The sequence below is a fragment of the Haemaphysalis longicornis genome, unplaced genomic scaffold (genome assembly GCF_048455015.1).
Source record: "Haemaphysalis longicornis isolate Haplotype H1 unplaced genomic scaffold, Haemaphysalis longicornis Haplotype H1 scaffold_5, whole genome shotgun sequence".
Lineage (NCBI taxonomy): Eukaryota > Metazoa > Arthropoda > Arachnida > Ixodida > Ixodidae > Haemaphysalis > Haemaphysalis longicornis.
In genome coordinates this window covers 77,494,702-77,518,702 of record NW_027526385.1, presented here as the reverse complement: position 1 = coordinate 77,518,702, position 24,001 = coordinate 77,494,702, and the positions used below count along the sequence as shown (strand labels likewise).

General features: G+C 45.0%; 1 protein-coding gene across 2 annotated transcripts; it reads left to right on the top strand.

The window, feature by feature from the left end:
- Nucleotides 1–711: 711 nt before the first annotated feature.
- Nucleotides 712–17,558, top strand: LOC144138476 (transcription factor MafK-like). Of its 2 annotated transcripts, none has more exons than XM_077670767.1 (3): nt 712–927; nt 3,155–3,348; nt 16,328–17,558. In XM_077670767.1, exons 1-3 carry the CDS (start codon nt 724–726, stop codon nt 16,527–16,529), a joined length of 600 nt encoding a protein of 199 aa, XP_077526893.1. In that variant the 5' UTR covers nt 712–723; the 3' UTR covers nt 16,530–17,558. The 2 variants fall into 2 exon arrangements, with proteins under 2 accessions (XP_077526893.1, XP_077526894.1); XM_077670768.1 differs by having other exon boundaries at nt 897–1,028.
- The last annotated feature ends 6,443 nt before the right edge of the window (nt 17,559–24,001 follow it).

Sequence of the window (24,001 nt, the reverse complement as noted above, 5' to 3'; positions counted from 1 at the left end):
AATTTATAATTGCTTAAGCTTCGTGTTTTAAATTAACAAATTGACAACGTCACGGTAACACCATTCTGTAGCAGCCATTGTGTAAGGCAGCCATTAGCAGCCATTGCGTAAGTCTATATAACTTTTATTTATTGATATATACGCTGCAGACGTATTGCCGTACTCTCAGCCGCTCGTAAAAAGCTGTAGCTTGAAGTGGCCGCAATATTTGGCGGCTGGCATTGGCGAGTTATCTTACAAGTCACAAGGCGGTTTCAGAACGTTCAGGCATCAAAGAGAAATTTTTTACGAGTTGCGGCCCCTCACTATAACCACTTCTTTAGGTTATTGAACTACTGTTCTTGCTAAATGGCATGCTTGCTGCTTCCGGGCCTTTCATAAGCGTAAAAGAAAAACGCAATAAAGTGTCAAACAAGAACACCTTTCCGCGTAACTAGTGCCACGATTAATTTAGTTTCATACGTACCACTCCTCCCCTGTTCTAGAAAAAAAAACTGACTGCACTTGTTTATCTGCAGCAGCTTTCGTGGCGCAACTTTCGAAAAATTGAACATGAAGCACGCATATTTTCCTCAAAATGCACGTTGCTCAACTTAAAAGTTCCCGCCAAATCTTGCTGTTTTCTTTAAATCATTCGGGCGCGCGCGATTCGCTGCCGGCATCCCATGACCAAAACGCGAATACGTAATCGAAGTCTGTGCTTGCGTCACGGTCTACGTCAAAATGGCGGCATCCATGTTGCGGTTTCGCTCTTTGCTTTTGTCTGAGGAGTCGTCGTCGCTGGATGCAGACGAGATCCCTTCGGCCTCCCTGACTCAGCGGATCCGTGATAACGGGGCTGGAACGACCCGCCGTCGCGGCAAGCCAGGCATGAAGAAAAGATCAACAAAAACCAAGACGAGGGATGCGCCGAGCCGCATTGACAAGGTAACTATAGCTGCACTGGCAGTCGTCGCATATCACGGGAGCCGGTTCGCGTCTTCGTGGTGTTTATTGCTGTCATGATGATGGGATACCTCAACCACCAGGTAATTTTGACACTGTCATACGTAGAGTCGAGTTACCTGCACAGTGCCTCTACAAAGTTTGACAACTTGCGGCGTATGTCAATGGTTCTCGAGGTCCCAACAGAAGTTTTCCGGAGTTTTAGAGATAGTGTTGTTGACGGGCTCGTTCGGTCGGCAGTCGGCCTGCTTTCAGAATCAAGTCAAAATGCCGGAAAGAAACTTACGTCGTCTGCCCCAGGCCAATCCATTCTTTTCTCCCGTGGTTATTCGGATACTCGTATGATGCTCTTGTTGTCAGACCACTGCATCGCATAGCTGACCCAACTCCACTTCTTAGTTCGGTCTAGATTGTCGTCTATTTGTTTTGTAATACATGAAGCTCGCTTCCCACCTTTTGGCGTGATCGCATCTTTTTGTTTTTGTGTGAAATTTTCATTCAATGCGCTTACTACGACCCGGAATGAGCTTTGGGAGTATGTATTGGCTATGACACACGCTACCGGAATTCATTTTATGCGATTCAAATTCTGCGCCTGATTTCGATGTCTGAGTTAATTTATCAACGCTTATCATCATTGAACTTTTCTCTATCACGGACGCGTATTAGTACAAGTGTCGCCTGGTCTTTTCAGCCTGCTGTCCTGAAAGATCATGCGCTATATTTTTTCTTACTGCACTTATCAGAACTGCCTCTTGCGAGTGCATGCCAGTAGGTGCCCTTGCACCGGTAGTTTAGTGAGACTAATGTAACACATTAACAGCGGTAGTGATTAAGTTACAGCATACCTTGACGTCTTTTTTAAAATTGAGGGTAGGCAGATGAATAGCTGCAATCACCAGTGTCGCATGCTGTGCAACAGGCCCTAATAAGACCGTTCAAAGTCTCCACTTTGATGACACTGAAGGACTGCCTAACAGAGTGCTCACGTTGAAGCATTTGAGAGCTTCGACCAAAGTTGAATAAAGAACTGAACATACTTTGAGCACCATAAAATGAAATGAATGGTAGTGCAAATCATTTTGTTTGAAACTTACTAGAAAAATGTTTGTATATCGTGTTTCAAGTGGGTATGAAGCAAGTTTTAGGTAACAATAACTAAAACGGTTCACTTAAAGGTGGTGGTTTACACCCGAATGGTTAGTGCCATTCACTAGCAGCCTCTTTTTAATATTAGGGGCTGGGGCTGTCAGTGTCTTGTGTCGTAGTAACCATCGTCTCATGTAGTCACGGTACTAAAACACCGGGAAACTCATTTACGCCTTACGCTAGAATGTAGCACGTGCTAAAAAAGCACCGGGACACTCATTTACGCCTCACGCTGGAGCGCTTTGTAACATGTACTAAAAACACCAGGACACTTGTTTACGCCTTGTGCTAGAATGCTTCGTGCTTTAAAGACAAGAGATTTTTGCAGCAAAGCTGTGTACCTCTACCTCCCAACGGTTTCATCTCCGTTGGCGAGAACGCCAAGGCACCAAGAATACACTTATACACTGCATGCTTCGCCAAGGTTTTCTGTTAGTGGAGATGACCCAGGATTTTTGTTTTTTGTTTTGCAAGAAATAGATGGGGCATGTCGACAAAAATTTGAGCTGTTTACCGGCAGACAAAGAGTGACAGAAGAACGAAGAATGTCTGAGTGCGTGTGGAGTCGAGCCAAGCACCTATAGCACATGTGAAAAAGGCGACATCAAGCAGAGCGTCTAGGTGACAACGGCTTTGGCTGCAGTAGTGTTGTGTTTGTCCCACTGCCTCTGCCCAACAACGCTCTTGTCATTCAACATCTTGATGTGACCTGTTCTACTTGTACGCATTGTAAAATGGAGTGTGACACTAGTACATGGTTGATTTGGCGGCAAAAAAGCAAAAGATTAGATCAACGGCAGCTGAAATACTACTGGCTAACAAAAGGAGCGACAGGCAGCCAATGCCACAGCGCTCAAGTGAGCGGACATGACCACTAAAACAGTTCGAAAGCAAAGCACGGTTGGCAAGGTATGTGAGGGGTGTGTGAGAAACACCGTGTTGTGGGCTTCTAAAGCTAGTGAGGCATGCGCATTATGTCTGCGAGGGGGAGGAAATAGGTGCTCACGCATTCAAATGATTTACCAATGAACCTTTTGTAAACTTTTTCATTTATTTGCAGTCAGCGCCGCACGAGGTCTTGGAGGACCTCCCGGCGGCCATCAGCAACAAGATCAGCATGTCCGACGAGGAGCTGGTGCAGCTGACGGTGCGCGACCTCAACCGCCAGCTCAAGGCCTCGGGCCTGACCCGCTCAGAGATCGTCAAGATGAAGCAGCGCCGCAGGACGCTCAAGAACCGCGGCTACGCCGCCAGGTGGGTCTCCCTCTCTCTCTTTCTCTCTCATGTTCGGGAAAGCTTGATGTCGGGCTAGTTGGTGTAACAGGCTCTCGAAGGTAAGTTGCGCTTGTTATGATAACAGAGGCGGACACAGGAAAAAAAAGTACGCTTTCCCAAGAAGACGGCGCCGTCTTCTTGCGAAAGTGTATCCATCTGTGTCCATCTCTGTTATTAAAACAAGTGCAACTTACCTTCAAGAGCATGTTCGGGGCTTGGAAGGGCGGAAACACTTCCTGCGAGGGTGAGTAGGTTTCCCTCGCATGTGATGAACTCAGCTATTGTTGGCTCTTGGACTGCTGGGTCATGAAGTTCCGTACTACAGTCGAATCTTGTTAATACCGATTCCACGGAAACCACAAAACGCTGGGAATTAAACAAAAAGCACCAGAACAGCAACGTTAATAGTCTGCAACACGTCTCCCTTCTTTATTTCGTTCAGAATCTCGATTTTCGTCTAGTCAAGCATACAACATGGGTGGCCGTGGAAGTTGAGACTTATCGCTAAAATCTTTTCTTTTGTGCATGAGTTGATACATGTTTCTGCATACATGTCTTACTTTCAATGCTGCATATTTTTTGTATATTATGCATATATTTTGTATATTTGTGTAATGTACATTTTTGTCTGTTTTCCCGTTTCTTGTTATTCTTTTTTCGTTTGTTTGTTGGCACATTTTGTGTGTGACAGTGTGTTTTTACCCCCTACTGTAATGCCGTCTGGGAAAAATGTAGGTTCATGAATAAATAAATAAATTAATTAATTAAAAATCGAAGCCTGAAGGGTCACCCAAACTGCACACACAGCACTGTGCACGACAAGAAAGGCTGTGAGGTCTTTAAAAGAGAGTAATGCGAATGCTGGTACAAGTCTCAACTCACTAGCCGCATTTTCAACTGTGTGCTGCCTCAGTTGTGGTGGTGCCGACATCAGTATAGAATGTGGCGCTACATGTTTGTGTGCCTGAAAATTTTGAAATTTCAAAGAGAAATGACAGTCACCACGGCGCTTTTTATTCAAAATTACTTCTAAATAACTGATAAAATGAATTTATGCTTTGAATTGTTGAGCAATTTTTTTCATTGGATTGCATGTAAAATTGTCGGGACCAGTGCATCAAATTAACTGAAAATCCTAATTAAGGGGGGGACATGGCAAGCATAAATATTTTTGTTATTTATGGGCTAAATCTAATCAAATTAGGAGATTCATGAGGGTAACTACAGTAAAAACTCATTAAAATCGAACTGATGCCCTGGTCCTGGCAATGCCCTGTATGTTTCAATGGGGGAAAACTCCCGATAATTCGAACGCGTCGATAGCCACAATGGTTTCCATCGCTTCTTACAGAAGTAGTCGGCCCAGACTGATTACCGTATTTTTGCGCGTATAACCCGCCCCTGCCTATAACCCACACCCCACTTTCAGGCGACGAATAAAAAAAAAATATATCCCCGCATATTGCCCGCATATTTTATGCATAAGAGGATGGACCAAATCTACTACTCAAGCAACGTTACACATTTGTTTATGCAAAAGAACTTACCTAGATGTCTTGCCGCCTACATTTTTTCAGGTTGGTGTATTGTGGAGCTGTGTGTGCAAAATAAGCACTGTCAATGGGATAACGGTGGCTCAGTTGCTTTTACTACTGTAGGGGCATCACAGCCCAACGCGCGTTGCGTTGCGGTGAAGCTGCACCAAAGGAAATACCTCGTACTATATAATCCACACCTCTACTTCACCCCTGAAAGTTTCGCATTTTTGGTGCAGGTTATACGAGCGAAAATACGGCACAATGTGTTGCAAATCCAAACCAAACCAACTTTACTAAAGTTGCGAAATAACAAAACGAAAAAAACAACAGTGTATCGCATGCTACGCTGTTGTTTTGAACTTTATGTCAACTTAATGAACATCATTTAGAAAATCGTCTGCCACAAACGTCTAGTAGCACCTAATTCGCGATAGCGAGTCCAGAGGTGGCTTCTTTGTGTGCTGCTCGCGCAGTGTGGCGCTGTGTCCATTAATTCTAGCTCCCGCCCACTAATTCAAACCCCGCTTAATTCGATCAATTTTATGGTCCCTTTCAAGTTCAAATTAAAGCTTTTACTGTATCCTAACAACAAAACTGAAATCAGCTTTAAAAACATCTTCTATACTTTTCGAGTAACAAAATTGATTACTTCTACGAGGTCAATTAAGTAGCTAATTAGGCAGGAACTAAGCAAGAATTTTGTGTCATTGTGATCAGAAAACTCTATTTCGTGCCGAGAAGCTGTTAATTTATTGCCTTAGTTCCTTTAGTTATCCTGGAAGCAAGAATTTCACTTTTGTTTTGGTGTGAAGTTATTTCTGGTTTTGACAAAAAGGTGGAACTGTTCTTGTTCTCTTTTATACCTGAAGGATATAAAACAATAATCTAATATCTTCTCTGCACAAAATAGGCCTTCTTGATCACACTGACATAAAAGTCTTGTTGAGTTCTTGCCTAATTAGTTATTTAGCTTATAACAGCTTTCAGGTAATTAGTCCTGTAACTCAAAAAGTATCGAAGGTATCCTGAAACCAATTTCAGTATTGTTGTTAGAATGGTTAGCTACACAAATGCCCCTAATTTGATTAGATTTGGTCCATCTATAAAAAGTCGTTTTACTTGGTGTAAGTGAGTTCGAATTATCAATAGTTTCTGTAGTGTATACTATAAGAAAATCCGTAGCTTCAATCCTGTGCCATTGTACTTGGCCTGGCTTGCGAGATGCCCTCTTGTGGCCCCTGATGACAGCGGCAACAGCAGCAGCAGCAGCATTTCTTCTTTCTTGTTCAAGTTGCACGAAGCTTTTCGTGATGAAGCAGCATTTTGTTTTCTGTACTTTCATATTAATCGAATAACTTTAACTAGTCGCTTAAGAACAATAACCACAGTTTTTGCAGCCAGAGATAGCTTTAGCTTGTTGGCATGCCATGTCAAGTAAACATGAAATTTAGTTTGGCATGCTAGTTGAAGCGTGACTCGTCTAGGAAGTAGTGCCACATTTCACTCTAGGATATATTAGTGTCGGACTTTATGACTTCACGTCATTCTTATCAGAGGAAAAGAGTGAGCCAAAGAACAGAACACGAGCACAAAAATGACAGAAGCGTTACTTCATCCCCCTCCCAGTTGTGCTCGTGTTTCGTTCCCTGCGTTCTGCTTTTTACAGTCTGAAGGTTAAGGGGTGATAGCTGCGCAAGGCAATATGAGGGGCATCGTTTCTGCAAGCTGAGCACATAATTCAGCGTAAACCATTTAATGAATCCATACATTACAGTTCCTCATCATTATGTGATTCACGATCCGGCACACTTACAAACTCTGCAAGCCTTTGGAAAGCGATTAAGAATGAGGTCTTCAAGACATTTGTTTTTGTATGTGTGTGTAATTATCATTGTAATGAAAGATCGCAGCATTGCTTAGTTTTTGTCCCAATTTTAAATAGGCAGCTACTTTTTTGGTAGGTCAACTAAAAATCAAACAAAATAACGATACATTTGTATGGTTTCCCAACAATAAAAAAAATACTAATTATCACAAAAAAGGTATAATAACTGTAGATGCTACAGTGCGTAAGGAATGCGGTGCTAAAAAGAGATTTTGGGTCTCTTTGACAACATTTTTGGGTCCCTGTGTGTACTATGTATGCTGTGGCTTTTCTCTGCTATAAAAAAGGTTATTACTATTTCAAGAAAGTCACACCATTACTACTGACTTTACCATAGCTAATGTCTGGAAAATGGTAACTAAGCAATAAAGAAACGGAAAGAAACTAGAACTCTTAAGAGTTGCAATAAAAAATCTGCTCAGAATGTTGCATGTCTTGTACAGTCTTTGTCAAAATTTTCCAGGCCAAACCTAAGGCTTCTGGTCCACAAAGAATTCAAAGAATAAGCTTAACGTTTAACTGTGACAAAATCATTTTATGACAGTAAGAAAAAACGGTGGTTTCTCTAGCTTTTCGGCATAAAACATTTCAGCCTTGCTCGAGATGTAAGCCTGTACATTGAATTTTTGCGGCCTGTGCACTGTCAGCATGGCCTAGAAAATTTTGACAAAGGCTGTACATCTAGCTTCATTTTTCAAATGAAATTGCAACTCAAGCTGTCCTAGGTCCTGAAATAATGGAGCAGAAAACTAGCAAGGGGACCAGAAAATGCTTCTTTAAGGATCCAAAAATAAAGATTGGCCATGTTAATAGAAATTGTCGTTTAGAGGATTTAGACGTGCGAAATCTTAGTAAGTATTTGTGATAAAAGTGTGGTACTTTCAAGTACTTTTTTTAGAACTTGTTCATTATAAAAAGAGTACGCAAATTTTATTTTTAGCAATTTTTTTTTACTGTGGAGGCCAGTAGAGCCTTAGTACGTGAACAGAAGCACATCTCAAAGCTGCATTGCATCTGTCTAGCCTATGCGGCTAAGCGCAGGAAAACTATCAAATGGAATTATAGTGTGCTGTGCACCCATCTTGCCTGCTGGCTGACGGCTGATTGTTAGGAAGGCCTGAACTCACTGGCTTGCTCTCTTAGCCTTTTCGTGGCACATAAAGAGGTTGTTCTTTTTAACGGCGTATTGAATGGCTCTCAGAACCAGCATGTCTGGGCTGTAAATGCAAGCGGTAGAAAAGAAGCTTTGTGAGCCTCATTTTTGTTAATGCACTGAAGTTTGGGAGGCCTTCTTTGCCCGGTACATCACCCGAGATCTATAACACTTACCCTTAAAAGCCAACTGCGGTAAAATTTCACCTTTGCCATATTATCTTTCCATATATGTACTACTAAGGCAACAGAGATGTAGATTGCGCGTGAAATCAATAGTTAAGCTATTATAAGCATTTAAAATGTAGCTCCGTAGCAGGGCGTTCTACGTATGAAGCGGAAGCAGAATCCTACTTGACTTGGTCTGCGGCCGTCTGGGCAGCCAAGAACCTGATAAACAGTGATACTAATTTTATCGCAAACTTCGAACAGATAATCAAGGCATCAAGGAAAACATAGGAAGGAGAGGCGACTCCCCAGTCAGTTTCCAGCAATTTTTTTACAACGTCGCATAATCTTGTTTGTGCAATTGGTAGCCACTGAACTAATACCCCTGCTACACGCCAAGTTGAATGTCATTCCCATCAAATGTCATTACTTCGACCTAATTCCATATTCTTGACGCGCTGCTACACAGCCAAAATTTTTTGTCATTTACAAATGATGGCTGTTGCGATGGGTAAGAACTTCTGTAGGGAAAATATTTTAGTAAGCGCTTCAATATTTCCGAAAACTGAGCGAAAAGAGCGTAAACACCTTTAGTGAACTTTAAGAATGCACTTTTTGAATGCCTTTCAAGCTGGTGCCCACCACACCGGTTGAGGCAGACCTGGTAGCGAGACTAGCAGTTGTTTTTTTTTTACAACTGTATTTGGCTTGTTTCGTATTAATAAATAAGTGGCTAATAATTATACTCATGTAAAAATATTATAATGCTCTAGTAATCTGTTTTGGGTGGGCATGCCCACCGAGTCTCTGGTGTCGAGATACTACACATCTGCTGGCAAAACGCAGTCGAATAAGTTCCGCAAACTCATTCGGTCCCTAATGTCACATTCATCAAATGTCATTACATTTTCTTGTGTGGCAGCAAACAAATGTCATTTAGACCGCCGAATGGCATTCGATGGGAATGACATTAAATTTGCCGTGTGGCAGAGGTATAAGCCACCACCAAGAAACGTGACTCTGCAATTGCAGCGGGGCCTCTGGTTCCATTTGATCGTATCACTCGAATGTGAATGTGCTGTAACTATGTTAGCACTGTGAACTATGTTAACACTGATAACTATGTTCTTAGGGCTGGCCCTTTATACTTCACTCGAGCCCATATTGTGTCACTGTAGCCGGAAATCTGACAGTTTTTAAACATTTCTTGCATGTTTTTATTTTAAAAAATGTTTTTTTGTGGCTGGAATAAAGCTGATTGAGCTACCAAAGGCTGTTTTTTTTTTTTTTTTCAAATTGAACCAAGGTAAATTTTTTCTTCGTGTCCCCTTTAAAGCACGAGATGTAAACGTCAGTTTCTTGCAGTAGAAGTCGTCCCACCCTCCTCCTCCTTGGGCATTCAGGTAGGAGGACGTGTCCTTAGTGGAACCAAGTTTAATTACCTTCAACTCTAGGAGTGGGGACATTTTTTGTTTACAACACAGTATCCAAATTGGCATGCACAGGCTACGAACAAAGTGAATTTGAGTTCACATTTATGCATTGATTCGAGCCCCAAAATATTCGGCGTCGATTTTCAGTGCCGAGTTTTAAGATTTTCTTTTTGTCTGGCTTTCTCAATCGTTGTGGCTGTGGACTTCCTAAACCTTGTTTTAAGAGTGAGGGCTGTATTCTCCGGGTGCAAACCCAGAAAATGCGTCATTCCTCGTTGCGTCAGTCAGACCTTAAAGCTGAGCCAAGGTCAGGCAAGTGCCTTATGTGGTTGTGCAGTGAAAGCATTTAATTGCTCATCTGTCCCGAGGGGAGGGGTGTGGAGATGGGGATAGAGGGAAAGGGTATGAGCGCACGCCATCCGAAAATGATACAAGGAGGCGCTACCTTCATCCTTGATCACAGCATTTGCGGCTACACCGGCAGCTGCGCCGAGCAACATCTTGTCTCTGTCTTGCAGTGCACTTGTGTGCACATTCACCACGCACAGTCGGTGCAAAACTGAGCTATCACACAACAAACTTGGTTTAACCACATTCAACCACGGCAAAATTATTCAGCAGCTCCCAGCATCATTTTTCACAAATTTATGTGCACACCCACTTTGTGTAGCTTTCTGAGTGCCGAAAAATTATACACGAGCCCCACCCATTTGCGTGCCTTCTGTCGTAGTTTTGGTAGCCCCTCACATAGTTTTAAACTGTGCCCTTTAACAGTTAACATTAGGAGGGCGTAAAAATACATTGAACTCGTTGATTAGGCTTAAGATACCAGTTTTCGAGCTTCACTTCTTACAGGGCACATCTTTGTGTACAATAAACACGGGAGACGTCGCGCAGACATCTTCTTACTCAGTGTGCTAGCGCTGAGCTGCATGTTTGTCGAATGAAGAGTTAAAGTATGAACTCGATTAGTGGTCTCGTCGCTCTTCCTCGCTTACCAATTCAGCATGATGCAGCTGATTTTCTCGCCATCTAATCCAGCTTGTTGCACCAACCCGAGAAATTGACCTTTCACTGAGAACGTCATCGAGTGTATGAAACATGAAAACAAGCCTCCTGATGGCACAGGCATGGAAGCGGAGAAGTGAGAAAGCCAGAGCACAAACGAACACTCCTGACGCGATGCAATTTTATCAATTTTGGCCTGTCCCCAAGGGGCAATCGGGTTTTTTTTTTTACCCTTACTAGCTTTCAGGCCTGCCTAGTAACTGATTATCTCTACATTCTTAGCACTGTTTCACATGAGTACTGTAGAACTCCAAAGATGCATTCCCAAATCATACGATTTCTTAGTTACTACACCCTGAATTGTAAATACTAAAAAATGCCCCATAGTGCATTTCTTCCTGGATAGTACGTTTTCCTGAATAGTATGTTTCTCCCTCGCATTTTATTTTTTAAATGTGTCAACGTGGTTTTACATGGCATGTGTTGCAAAAGGGTTTGTCTGTCGAAGCTTCTTTTTTTAAAGCGACAGCTTTCTTTGTGGGACTGGTGGTGTTCTGTCAAAAAAGTAATGCATTTCCCCCAGGACTGGTTGGACGACCAGAAAGCTCTGGTAAAATCTCTGGATGCATGGCACGTGTGTGGAACCGGTCTTCCATAGTGTCAAAACGGTTACCTTTAAAATTGCGAAAAAGGAATAGTTGTAGATCAGACAATACACTCGTGGATCTTGAAGAGGGAGTACAATAGTATCTCATAAACCTTTATCTCATAAACCATGCATCGGCATACATTTAGATTGTCGTAGATACGTTTTCTTAGTGTGATAGAAATTGCCACATGGGTTCGTTCTTTGTTTGCTATTTGGGTCTTTGAAGGTTTGAAGATCGATTGGGCACACTTTCCGTAGATTGGACGAAGATTTTGCGCTTCTGACACCTTTTTTTCGGAAGAGATGGTGAAAGTTTTGTTGTAGTCAAATGACAACCACTTTCCAGTTATCCAGAAGAGCCCTCTCTTTCCTCTGCTGCTTATTCTAGTCGAGGCAGAACTCCACGAGCTGTGCTTCATCACTCATTCGCTTCCTCAGCTTCGTGACGGCTCATGCTATTTTCGTGAAGAACAAACCCTGTACAGTTGTACTTACGGAACAGCCAGGGAGCTCCACTTGCATGGCGATGGCTTCTGCCTCAGAAGCAGTAGTGGGGTCAGTGTTGAATCCTTAGTTGTGACGAGCACATTTTATTTATTCCCACTTGCACCAGAACTGTCAACACACGCACGCGCGCAAAATTTCAACACAGTATCAGTGCCGCTAAATTAGAGTAGTGCACACCTAAAAAAATGCTTTATACGGTGTTCGATGATGCAGCAGCAGGTGCGTGGCTGAAATGTTAGGAGAAGGAAGAAATTGAAAATAATGAAGAGCACCCATAGGGGCGGCTCAGTGAATGAGACTTCATGCTGCTGAGCCCAAGATTGTGGGCTTGACCCTAGTCGCAGCAGCTGTTTTAAGTGCGGAGCGCTTTAGGGGCTTGCCTTGTCGTAGGTTTCTCGCTGGACCCAAGTATATCTCCACACGGCATTCCGTCATCGTGGCATCCCACAGAGGCTTCGAAAACCAAGCAGTTTATATAGTCATTGGCGTTCAAAACTCGTGAACCACTGGCGCTTGTCATACGTCTCCCCGTTGTTTAGCGCAAAGAAAACTGTAGGTACATTCGAGGCAGAATATACGTAATTAACCGCCAGCGCCCGCGTTCATTGGGTTAGGAACGCTCGTTGGGTTGGTTTTTAGGATATTAAGCGAAAAAAGTGGCAGTGCGATGCCGACACGTGCGGTAGAAAAAGCAAGCACAAAAAGGAACAGAACTCCCGCTGGCGCAGTTTCAGGCGAGGGGTGCGCGAGCTCTGCAAAGGCGGCAAATTTGAATTGCATTGGATGGCAGCAGTGAGCGGATAACGGCACTACAGCCCATTATGGCTAATCACTGCTCCGCACTTCCAACAGCTTTCACGTTGAGTGGATCGGCTTTCATTTTGTTCTTGTAGAGGAGAAGAATGAAAGTGCCCATCTGTTGAGATTTCAGCACACGTTATAGATCACCAGGTGGTCTAAATCTGGAGGCCTTCACTACAACATGCCTCAAAGCCCAGGTGTAGCTTTGGGATGTAAAAACCGCAAAATATGAAAAAAAAAGACATTTAAAATATGAGCTGCCTTCTCTCTGCCATGGCTGGGTTGGTCATTGTACTTTGTCGCCTGCATTTTAGGGGTACCTACATGCGTTTGATTGTAGCTATCAATTGATATTCAGTCTGTAAAAAAACACCAAAGCAACTGTATCGCTTTTTTAAGAGGCTACAGTCAGCATATTAGTGCAACACTGGGTATTCCCCTGCTTGCTTTCAGAATTACCAGGCGCTGAGGCTGTTTCGGTTTACAATTTCTTCTCCCAATTTTTATTTTTATCAGTAGCATGCCCAAGGTAGCTGTCTTACTCTGAAAACACGTTGCATATCACACTGGAGAATTAGCAGATATGTCTGACTTATCTCCATTGTTAATCGTTGCTTCAACTGCACCTGATTGCATTGCTCGAAGGCCTTTTTCAGCTTCTCCGTGCCTCAAAACAGCGGCAATTTACAGCTACAGCACATCAATTGTGCACGCGTCTTGTTTGGATCAAGGAAACAACCCTCGGGTTACCGCACAATCAGAAATACTTGCCGTCAATAATTTTTTTCAGGGTTTTTTGGCTGTGTTCACAACTTTGTGCAAGCTTTCACTTGGTGAGCTCCACTCAGAGGATTTTTTTTTTTAGATAATTCTCGGTAGCCATAACGAAGCCAAAATCAAACTCAGTTGAATTAAAATAGGATTATCATTTTTGGGCAAACGCAGCTTCACCTGGGTGATAAGGTGCATTGTAGTGGAGGGCTACAGTTTAGCTTTGACCACCTTGGTGATTTTTTAGGGGCAAAGCCCCTAAGGTGCTTGGGCTGTTGGCGTCTCATGTCGTCGTCGTAACCGTCGTCTCATGTAGTCACGGTAATAAAACACCGGGACACTTGTTTACGCCTCGTGCTAGAACTCTAGCTTTGTGCTTCGAAGACACGAGACTTTTACTGCAAAGCTGTATACCTCTACCCCCCCACCGGTTTCATCTTTGTTGGCAAAAACGCCCAGGCGCCAAGAATACATTGATATACTGCATGTTTCGCCCCTCCACAGTTCTCACGTTAGTAAAGATGGCCCAGGATTTTTTTTTAATGTTCACTGGAATTTTGTACAAACAGGTGGTCTTGTGTTTTGCGTCCACCAAGAAAATGGCCACCACCATCAGGTTTCAAATCCATGGTATCGTGCTAAGGAGTACATCTTATCCACTGAGGCACTGCGGAAACTCTGCACATGGCCATTGCCAATCCACTTTATGTCCATTCACCCTGGGTGGATTTTCAGCCATGCCGCAGAAGGTTAGGGTTGCCACCTGCCCGGTTTCGGACCGACCCGACCGGTTTTTTAAACAGCGGGCCGGTTACCGGTTCATACTTAAAACCGGCCGTCATTGGCCGGTTTTTTGGCCCTCGTTCCGCGATTATGTCCGTTTTGGTGTTTTATAAGCGTCAATTCAACGACTAAGACGATACATATGTGTTGACAAGCTGCGCAAAGACACGTGAGCAGAGAAAATACGTGGGCAAGCCCGCTGCCTGAGATGGAGGGCGACCTGAGGGAGGAACAATACAACGAAATGCTGCCACCGCGGTCAGCAATTGTGGTTAGTTTTCACTGAAGCACATACAAAGCAATAACCAAACTGTCTATCACTTTCAGGACAAACGTTATGTTGATTTCTCTCTAAGAAAACACTACAATAAATGGCACTGCATGTAAAAAAAAATGGTGTCTTTTTTTTCAACACACAATAAACATTCTATATACCACGCCTCTCCCCGCCCCCTCCCCCCCCCCCCCCCCTCCCACTCCCCCGAAGGGCCGGGTTTTTGTTCCGAAAAAGGTGGCAACCCTACAGAAGCTTGCAGTGGCCCTTGCAATGAACAGGCACAATGTTAGGTAAAGGAAGCAAGGAAAGCAGAAACACAGCCAAACCAGATCATTTTTTTTTTTTCTAAACTGCAGGCTCAAAAAAGCGCATGAGCTGCAGCAGTCAGCCCGAAAGCGGTAATTTTTTCTTCTTTTTTTGATTAGGGCAATCTGCCATTTTTGTAATTCATCTTAATCATGACAAGTTGTGCAGTATGCAGATAACTTTCACATCGGTTTTGTTTCTTCTGCATTGACTGCCAAAAGGAGGTGTGCGGTAACAACCCAGATAGAAAGAGGCTAGTTGTGTTGAAGACATAATTTTAGCCTAGAGAATGGTATTGATGGAGTGTTTCATTTAGGCTGTCAAATTTCTAAAGGGACAGACAACCAATTTTTGTTAAGTATGTGTTCTCTAGCTCATATGAAAGCCGGCATTTTATACAGTGGGGTAACCACAAGCAGTTTTAAGCGAATTGGTGCAAATAATTTTAATTTGGCACTAAACTTTCTGCAACCTGAAAGGTGGAAGTTCGTAGTATAGAAGTTACACTACATTATGTGTCTTGGCCACGTGTCCTGCAAACCATGCAGCTACTGAAACTGCTGGAACGTTTATTCACTTAATGAAAACCTTTTAACATGAGTATTTCTATAAGTTGAAATTGTATATGGATTTTAAGCATTATTTTGAAAATTTTAAAGCGGTGCTGCTTTCGCTTGTTGTTTTGGTGGGCTGTCCCTATCCGCATTACTAGCGCAAATAATTTTTACAATTGTCCGCACTCCTAGCACGGACAACCGATTTTTGTGGAGTGCATGTCTTCTAGCTCATATGAAAGCCAGTGTTTTATATACTGGGGTAATATTAGCTAACCGCAAAATTTTTAAATAAACAGGGGAAAATAATTTTAATTTTGCACAAAAATTTCTGAAGCCTGAAAGGTGGCGCCATGTGGCGTGTAAACGTGACACTGTGTTACGTGCCCAAACCTTCCGTCGATTTTAACACATGATTCAAAAAGTGCATGAAGAGATACGAAAGGTTGCACATTATTGTTGTTTTAGCTAATGACAAGTGTTAAGTATACCTCTTTTCATCTCACATACAGTTAAAAGTACCTTGCTGCACGGCTCACTGCCATGGTTGCCTGCATTCCTTTCGGCAGGACGCATATGGCTGGCAGATCTAAAAATTCTGATTTCAAAAGTTCTAGGGCCCTACCAGCAAAACCGTTTTGGGTTAAGGGGTTTTAAGTGACGCCCTTTCATTTGGGATAAAGAAAATATACTCGAGAAAAAACTGTTGTCGGTCCCTTTAAGTCTTGTTGACGTACATTTCATTGCCTATTATTGTTTGCTGTCATTGTGTACTCCTCCAATTTCTCATTTTCACGATACTCTTACGTTAAGTCCCCATGTGGTATTTTGAATTGAAACACACATACTGTTATGTTAGCATTTGAAGTTTCGCACGATAATTATAAATTTATATTTCTTAAATTGATTGCCTGAATCGAAGTTCTGCGCCCGCCATATGCCCAAATTGAACTTTTTCCTTTAAACACCGCCAATTTCATGAAGCACAGAGGTTGCTGAAAACTTTATGCCGCATTTCCTGCAGCCACAAGGACATCGCCTTGACCTCAATGCCTTGCCCTTCGACAGCTTGGCAAAATACGTAGAGCTAATGCTTGCTTTCCGCATCTCTTTCTCTCGCAAAAAGCTGCCGGAACAAGCGACTGGAGCAGAAGGATGACCTGGAAGGGGAGCGGGCCATCGTGGTCCAGGAGATCTCTCGGCTCAAGCAGGAGAACAAGGTGCTCGAGGGTCAAGTGGACGACCTTCGCTCCAAGTACGCCACCCTGCTGGAGTACGCTCGCAAAAGGGGCGTCCCCTTGCCAGAGGACCTAGCCACCAGCTTCTAGACACCTTCTCTATCCATCCGCCTCGACCGCTGCAACGACGCTCTGTTGGCCACTCCGTTTGAATGCCGTCCTATTCTGCAGCGCAGCCAGTGACCAGAGCCTCTAAATAAGCTGTGCACTCAGAGTAACGACTCCGTGAACCCATTTGTAATGCTTGGCGTTTTCCAAAGTGGTGTGGCGCCTGTTGTCAAGTAGCAAATAGCTTTGAGTACGAGTATTACTCAATTTGTAATGCACATGCGAGTGTGTTGAGCTATGAACTTCTTTTGTATCGTAGCATGCGGCCTTAGCCGGAACACCTGGCATTACTGCGCACTTGTGGCACCAGAACAGCCATGCGGGTTACTCTAAAGCTTAGGTTATTTATGAGGTTGAGCACTATCCACTGTAGAACACATTCAGATCATCATCACCAGAGACACAGTTTGTGAACTGAATAGGGTGGTGACAAGTTTCTGCAAGAATCTTCTTCTATTCACATCCATTGCAAAAAGGAGGAAGGGGGGGGGCAGAGCCATATCTTACATTGGGGTTTTCCAAATAAGTGAAGCTGCTATTTCATGTTTCGATTAACAGACTATGTGCAAGGGAGGAACTTTTCAAAAGGGTTGTCTTGCTTGTAGATATGCCTTTCTGTTTTAACTGAAACAGATATTGAATGACACCTGTTTTACTTTCAGATAAAGTACAGTCTGCCCAAACTTAGGTGACGAATACTTTACCACATTTGGTATCATGATCGACTCATTGCATGCTCCTTCATGAGTCGCTTAGGCCTTTCAGGCTTTTATGTCTTGGCAACGTAGGTTTACCTGCGCAAACCATATTTTTCTGCAGGGCGACTCGAAAGACGGAACTTGCAAATTTTCTCAGATGCATGTACCAGGTTTATTGCTGCCACACTGTGCCTGCGTTTTATACTGCATTTTCATAAGCACTGATTGCTGTATATACATGCCTGCTTTTGGCTAGTGGTGGGTAGGCTTTGTACCATCTGTTTTCGTACGAATAAAACTCTTTTACAAAATGCTCGACTCGTCTATCTGCTTTAAATTTTATGTTGAGACCGTGGCTGTGAAAAAGGGCACGGTCTCCTTGGTCTCCTTAGCGAACCGCTTTAGACTACTGTATTTTCGCGCATATAACCCACACCAAAAATGCGAAAATTTCAGTGGCAAAGTAGGGGTGTGGATAATACGCGGAGTATTTCCTTTAGTGCACCTTCACGGCATTGTGCGTTGTGCCGTGAAGTTCCTACGCAGTAACACTGCCTGAGCCTTCCATGGCAGTGATTGTGCAAAACATGCAAGGACAAGGAAGAACAAACAAGGACGAGCACACTCAAACAGCTGAATTTTATTAGTTAATTGTGACTTTCACCTTGCAGTCAGGGTATTCTACTTGCTAAATACTATACGCTTTTTCTGTCTACGTAGTATGTGAAGTGTTGCTTGAGCAGTAGCGTTGGTGCAGCTTTTTTTGTATGAAATGTGCGGGCAATACGCGATGATTTTTTTTTTTTTTCTTTTTGGGTGGGCTGAAAGTGGGGGTGCGGATTATATGTAAGGGGTGGGTTATACGCGCGTAAAGTTGTGCACAGGGCATGTCGTCTGCTCAGAGTTAAGATGCGCTCGTCTCACAGCATTCCGCTTGGACAAGTGGTGCCATCTCTTAGTTCCTCGTGCAACAAATACTGGAAGGGAAATGTTGTCAAACATTGCAGCTGTAAATGTACACAAACGTTGTCCGTTGAGGTAACACTAGCAAAATTCCTAACATAATAATTCGTTTCACAGCATTTGCAATCGTATTGCTTTCATCAGCCTTGTGCCCTCGTCCTATCATCGCAAGAAGTGTCCTGTTGTTATGCTCTCCAGCCTTAACAGTGTGTTCACTGTATCAGCGTTGCACGCTATGTATGAAATGTATAGTTCCGAGTGCCTTCTGAGTGCCATAATGCCTGATATTCACCGGCTTTCGTGCTGTTTTCTGGTAAGCTCCTGCACCTCGCTGCATATTTCGTAAAGACCTGAAAAGGAACATACCAGTGCCAGCACATTGCTGGTGACAGCCTGTCGAAGTTCTTGTCAGGTTGCACGTACCATCTATAGCCACCATTTCTCCGATGTCTGAGAAGCAACCTGTCGCCAACGTCTGCACGTGGAGTGGCCCTGCAGGTTGCACGCTCTGTTCAGGTGAAGTGGCAACTGTCTTCCAGCCGTACTCAAAGCAGTCGTGACTACTTAGTGTGCCTTTTCTTCCGACTTCCTCACTGTCTCGACACCCTACTGAACGTCCATTGGTGTCTGGATGCGGAAGGCCGAAAACGCCGACCATCCGCCAAAATTGGCTTTTCGGGCGCCACTCATGGCTCTTGGGGCCGATTCAATGAGAAAGACTGTAGGCAGGGACGTAGCCAGAGGGTTTGAACTCCCTCCGAAATTTTTCCCAGGCAGTGCCGCTTCGGCAAAACTCCTTCCTTCTGATAATCCTTCACCCCCTCCGAAAAAAATTTCAGGCTACGGCCGTGAAGGTAACAGGAGTGGTAGGTCACGTGGCAGGCAATCGCTCAGCGTTCTGAAAAAAAAAAAAAAAAAAAAAACGGGCGCAGCTTGCACTATGGTGCAAGTGTGGAGAAACAGCAGAGCTGGCGGCCCCTCTCTCTTCGTCGGAGACCCGGCCACTGGTCGGCGACTTTGGCTAGTTTCGGTTTCCGAAATTGTGGCGATCCTAGCGGCACGGTGCTGCGGCGTGGCCCTTCCCTTTCCCTCGGCGTTTCTTTCTTTCCACGCCGTCAACGCTTCCTTGCCTCCTCACGCATGCGCAACAGCTAACCGGCACCAATATTTTTTTTCTTTCTCTCGGCGCTCACGGCGGGCCAGTTCGGTGCGTGCGTGAGCGAGCCGGCGTGTGAACGGTTGCGCGCGTTGCCTAAACGCCTCCACGGGCTGAAAGTTTCGCTGCATTATAAAATACATTCGAATGTATTCTAAATATGGGGTAGCGGAGGAAGGAGCGTTACCACTCCTGCGCAGCTCTGTGGTGCAGCAACACAGGGCGGTGAAGTTCGGCCAAGTTTCTCGCCTTCTCCAAAGACGACAGGTAAGCAAATTAGCTTTGTACAAGTTATAGTGAATTCCTTAAAAGCCGACCGATTGCACTCTTCTGTTTTCAAATTAATTCGCGCATGTCACGTGAAGTTAATGAGACATGTCACTCGTCTTGGAGTGGAAACTAATGTGCAAATATATCCCAGCTGTGCAAGTACGAAAAGTTTTGGTAGAAGTAAGCGCGTCTTTGGCACGCACACTCTTGCTCACCAGACCAATTTGTGGTGGCATTGCCGTCTTTTGATTGCCTTAGTAACTGCTGGAATGTCGATTCAGTATACTTATCAAGTTATTTTTTGTTGTTTCGTGCAGCAGGTATGAGTCTAGGTTTGGGCCCCAAATCGAGGACGGTTTGCGACTTCATTGGACGTTTCCTCCGGTGACGCTCCTCAATCCATCCAATGTCATCACGACGCACCTGCTCACAAAGAAGGCAAGCTCAACTGTACGCGCTTCTTGCCTTTCACGGCGTACCTACTACCACAGCGATTGGTGGCATGGAGGTGCTGCGCCCTAAGCATTTTTTAACTCCGCCGTCTTGCTCTCCAAAACGTATATTTGCGGCGAAACTACTGCCAAGCGTTGCTTCAGTGCTCCGAAAAACCTGACGTAACACCGCGGTGTTCAATGCAAGTCGATTTTCACATAAAGCAGTGGAAGGCCGAACCGAAATACATGCGTTGTCTGCAGCCGCCATTGCAAGCGTTTCGCTCATTAAAAAATAAATAAATAAAACCAAGTAGCATTGCCGGCTTGCTATTCAATCTAAACTGCGCGCCCGCGCCTTGTCATCTTATCGCGAGTGGGTTTGCTGTTCCATAGTTCTGAAGTTAGAATGGTCATGCCGTATCAGACAAGATAAGAGGCGCTGCCCGAGCTAGAGGGTAGCTTGTAACAACCTGGCCTATATCTGCGGCTTACAATACAGGAAAGCTTTTATTTCTGGGTGTCTTCTCCCCCCAGCCTTCCCTCCCACCCGCGGTAAGCAGACTGTTCATTCACGCGCCATTAAAAGAAAAGATGGATGCGTTCGATTTGTGTTCTGTGTTCTACGACGTGCACATAGTTGCGCATTGTTTTTGTGCGTAGATATAATCCAGCAATGAGTGTCTACAGTGCGGTCATTGTGTTGCAACAGTTTTTTTATGGCTGCATTTTGTTGGTGTGAACATGATTTCTCCGAAGTGTATGCAGGTTAATGGGCTGTTCAACGCTTTCGTTCAGAGTTTGCGTTAACTCACCCGAAAGGCAGGGCTTGAAGCATACGTGTGCGTGCTTTCGTTTAACATATAGGGTCCCAATTATTGTGTCTCTGAACTGAAACGAATTTTTGTAATGTCTAAGGAACATTCCTGTCTCGAGGTGAGCGCAAGAAATAAGTATACACTGAGTGGAACTTTCAAGTTCTTTTCTTCTACTGCCGAGGTGTGCGCGAAAAAAAAAATCTCTGTAGGGACTAGAACTTTCGGAGTTCTTCTTTCGTAATCAAGTATTGTGTACCTAAATGTGTATTCATGGCTGTAACTTTTGCGCAACTTTAGACGGAGGCAGATACAAAAAGGGACACGAAGACCTGTATCTGTGTCCGTCTAAAGTTGCGCAAAAGTTACAGCCATGAATTCAGAATACCAACTAGCCCGCCTAACCATGTTATTGTAAATGTGTATGCAGCACGTTTTTTTCCTATTGTACAATATTGTATCCCCAAATTTGCATATGTCATATTTTTGCTTAATCTTATACTGTGTACAAAGAATGTATGTGAAATATATTATTGTAGTACATTTGTTTTCATGACTTCGAATCAAAGACGTCCTCATATGAATTTTGAATAAACGCAAAGCAAAAGGAATGTTTGAGTAACACTCCAATTAATATCGCCACAAAGACAACAATTCGACACCAGAAAACATACTATAACCTACATGTTTTCTTCGTTCAATTATTAAACACGTTACTTCACACATAACAAACGACGGGCAGCGGCCATTTGGAGACATCGCCGCCGCTCGTCCAACTTTCGCGTTGCAAACGAACTCGGTGCTCACGCCGGCGCTCGCGCGCTACATGTGCCCCGACGTCTACGACAGCGAAAAGTGCAGTGTTTGTAAGAGTGCTACTGCTACGCTGACTCACGTGTTGTGGGATTGTGAACTGAATCCAGAAGAGGCGGCTGCCTACCCAGGCAGCCTGCCGAAGGACATTGCTAGAGCCGTGTTAGCACATGACTCAGTGCAACAGCTACAGGGGTCCAGCGGATCGAGGCAGCTCTCGCTCGCCAAACGCGCAGGGATGCATCCAACGCGATCCAGGGGCTGAAGCCTCGCGGAGAGCGTTGGATTCCCCGACGTAAGCGGCGGGACACGACTTGATGACTGCCCCCATATAGTCAGGTAGCAAGAGGGCCCTGCGTGGCACCCTGCTACCTCCGCCGGAGACTTCAATAAAGTTCACTTCTCTCTCTCTCTCTCTCGCGCCTAGTATCATTGCCGAGCGGCCCATGAGGCAGCGACCGGCGGCAGGCGCGAAAGTTGGGCCAGCGTCGGTTTCAAGGGCCGGCGCGCGGCAGCCCGGCCTGGCTGCCACGGGAAAAATGACGTAAGCAGCGTCCGCGACGTCACCAACCTCCTTTCTCCCCTCGCCACTCGTTGCCATGACGATAAGTACAACGTTTTTCAGACGCCACGTACTACTGGGGGAGGATTTGGCGCTGTTGTTGCGAATTACGCGGGACCACGGTGGATGCAAAAGAGGCCGCCCTGTGACCCGGCTGTTGCGCCTCACGTGGGATTCCGAATTTGCCGCTGAATGTTCTCCATGACTGGCAGCCTGACCGGATCGTTTTAGAAAGTGAGCAGGCTTTCACATCTCTCCCAAAGCAGACTGCGTTAGCAAGCGCTAGAACCCGCGGCGACCGGCTTCGCGAATGGCGTCTTTGCTCCCAACTTCAGGCGCGGATGCACGTGAACTGGCAAGAAGAACAGCCCACCGGAGATCACGTTACGAAAGCTGGGCAGAGCGTTTCGAAGGTCGAGCGGTGCCGGCACGCGTGGTGCGCCCCGTAGCTGGGCGAAGCTTGGCTCCTCCCACGCAGCTGGGCGAAGGTTGTGCCGGGCGCCGCTAGCGCCGGAGGATTTTTTAGGTGCGGAGCACCTTAGTACCGCACAATGTCCGTCCGCGTCCGTGCGCATAGCATTTACAATCGCAAAAAATCACACAGGCACCGACAGGATTCGAGCCTGCGTCTGGTACACCAGACAAAGTTAGTCTCAGCCTTCTTACCTATTCGGCTACTACCGGAGCGTCAAACGGCTTAGTCACTCGCCTGTAACGGTGTGGAGTACCTTAGGGCTTCCCAATGTCCGTCCGCGTCCATCCGTGCGCACACCACCATCAAGCGAGAATCAAGCGAAATCGGATTTGAGCCATACGTGAGTTGCAGTTTCATTTAGCGAATGATCAAGGTTCAACTCACGGCTAAAATCGAATGACGGTCGGGGCGCAAATCGGATGTCACTCGGAGCGCAACTTGGATGCCATTTCGAGGTCTCGTACTCCGCACCCTCGCCATCATCCACAGAGTGGTGATTCTGCCTTTTTTTTTCTTGGTATCTTTCTCTTTTTTTTTTTTTTCAGACGCCAACGGAACAAGCCCAAGCTTAAACAACTCTGCTGTTAAAATCAGCAAATTTCTTAAGCACAATGGTATTAAAGAAATGCCACATTCAAGCTCATTTCAACCCAGGCACACCACGATGAAAGCCGCGCGTTACTTCGACTCCCGTCGATGCCTGGGGTGGCCTGGGTATCCGCCAATTTCACTACTTCACGTCAACTCCCCATCCACGTCAGTTAAGGAGCGGGCGACGTGGCAGTGTCTCTTGATGAAGTCAACGAAGTGTAGTTTCCTACCTCAAGAGGGCAGGAACTTTATTGAAGGGATAGCGCAAGGCCGAGAGAGGGCACGGGAAGAGGGAAGAATGGATAACGGAAGCCTCCGACACAGAGGCCCGTAGGGAGTTCAAGGCGTTCTGATGCCTTCTCGCGGGGAGAATCCCGTCCGGGCGGTGTTTTGCACGAAGTCGGGGAGGCTAGGGCGTGATAAGGTCTTGATAAGGAGGACATATGGGGGGTGTGGGGGGGGGGGGGGGGGGAATCTAGGGAGCTGGTAGGGGCTGTGCTGTTGGACTGTCCTACCAGGGGACCACCACCAGCGTCGAGGTCGTCTGTATGGGCTCCTCTCAGTGATTTCCCTACACACCACTGGGGAGTGTAGGCCTCCCCTAGTTTTTCTGGACCCCCCCCCCCCCCCCCCTCCCTTGAAGCTCAAAATTTTACTCATGTCAATTCTTGTATGAAACG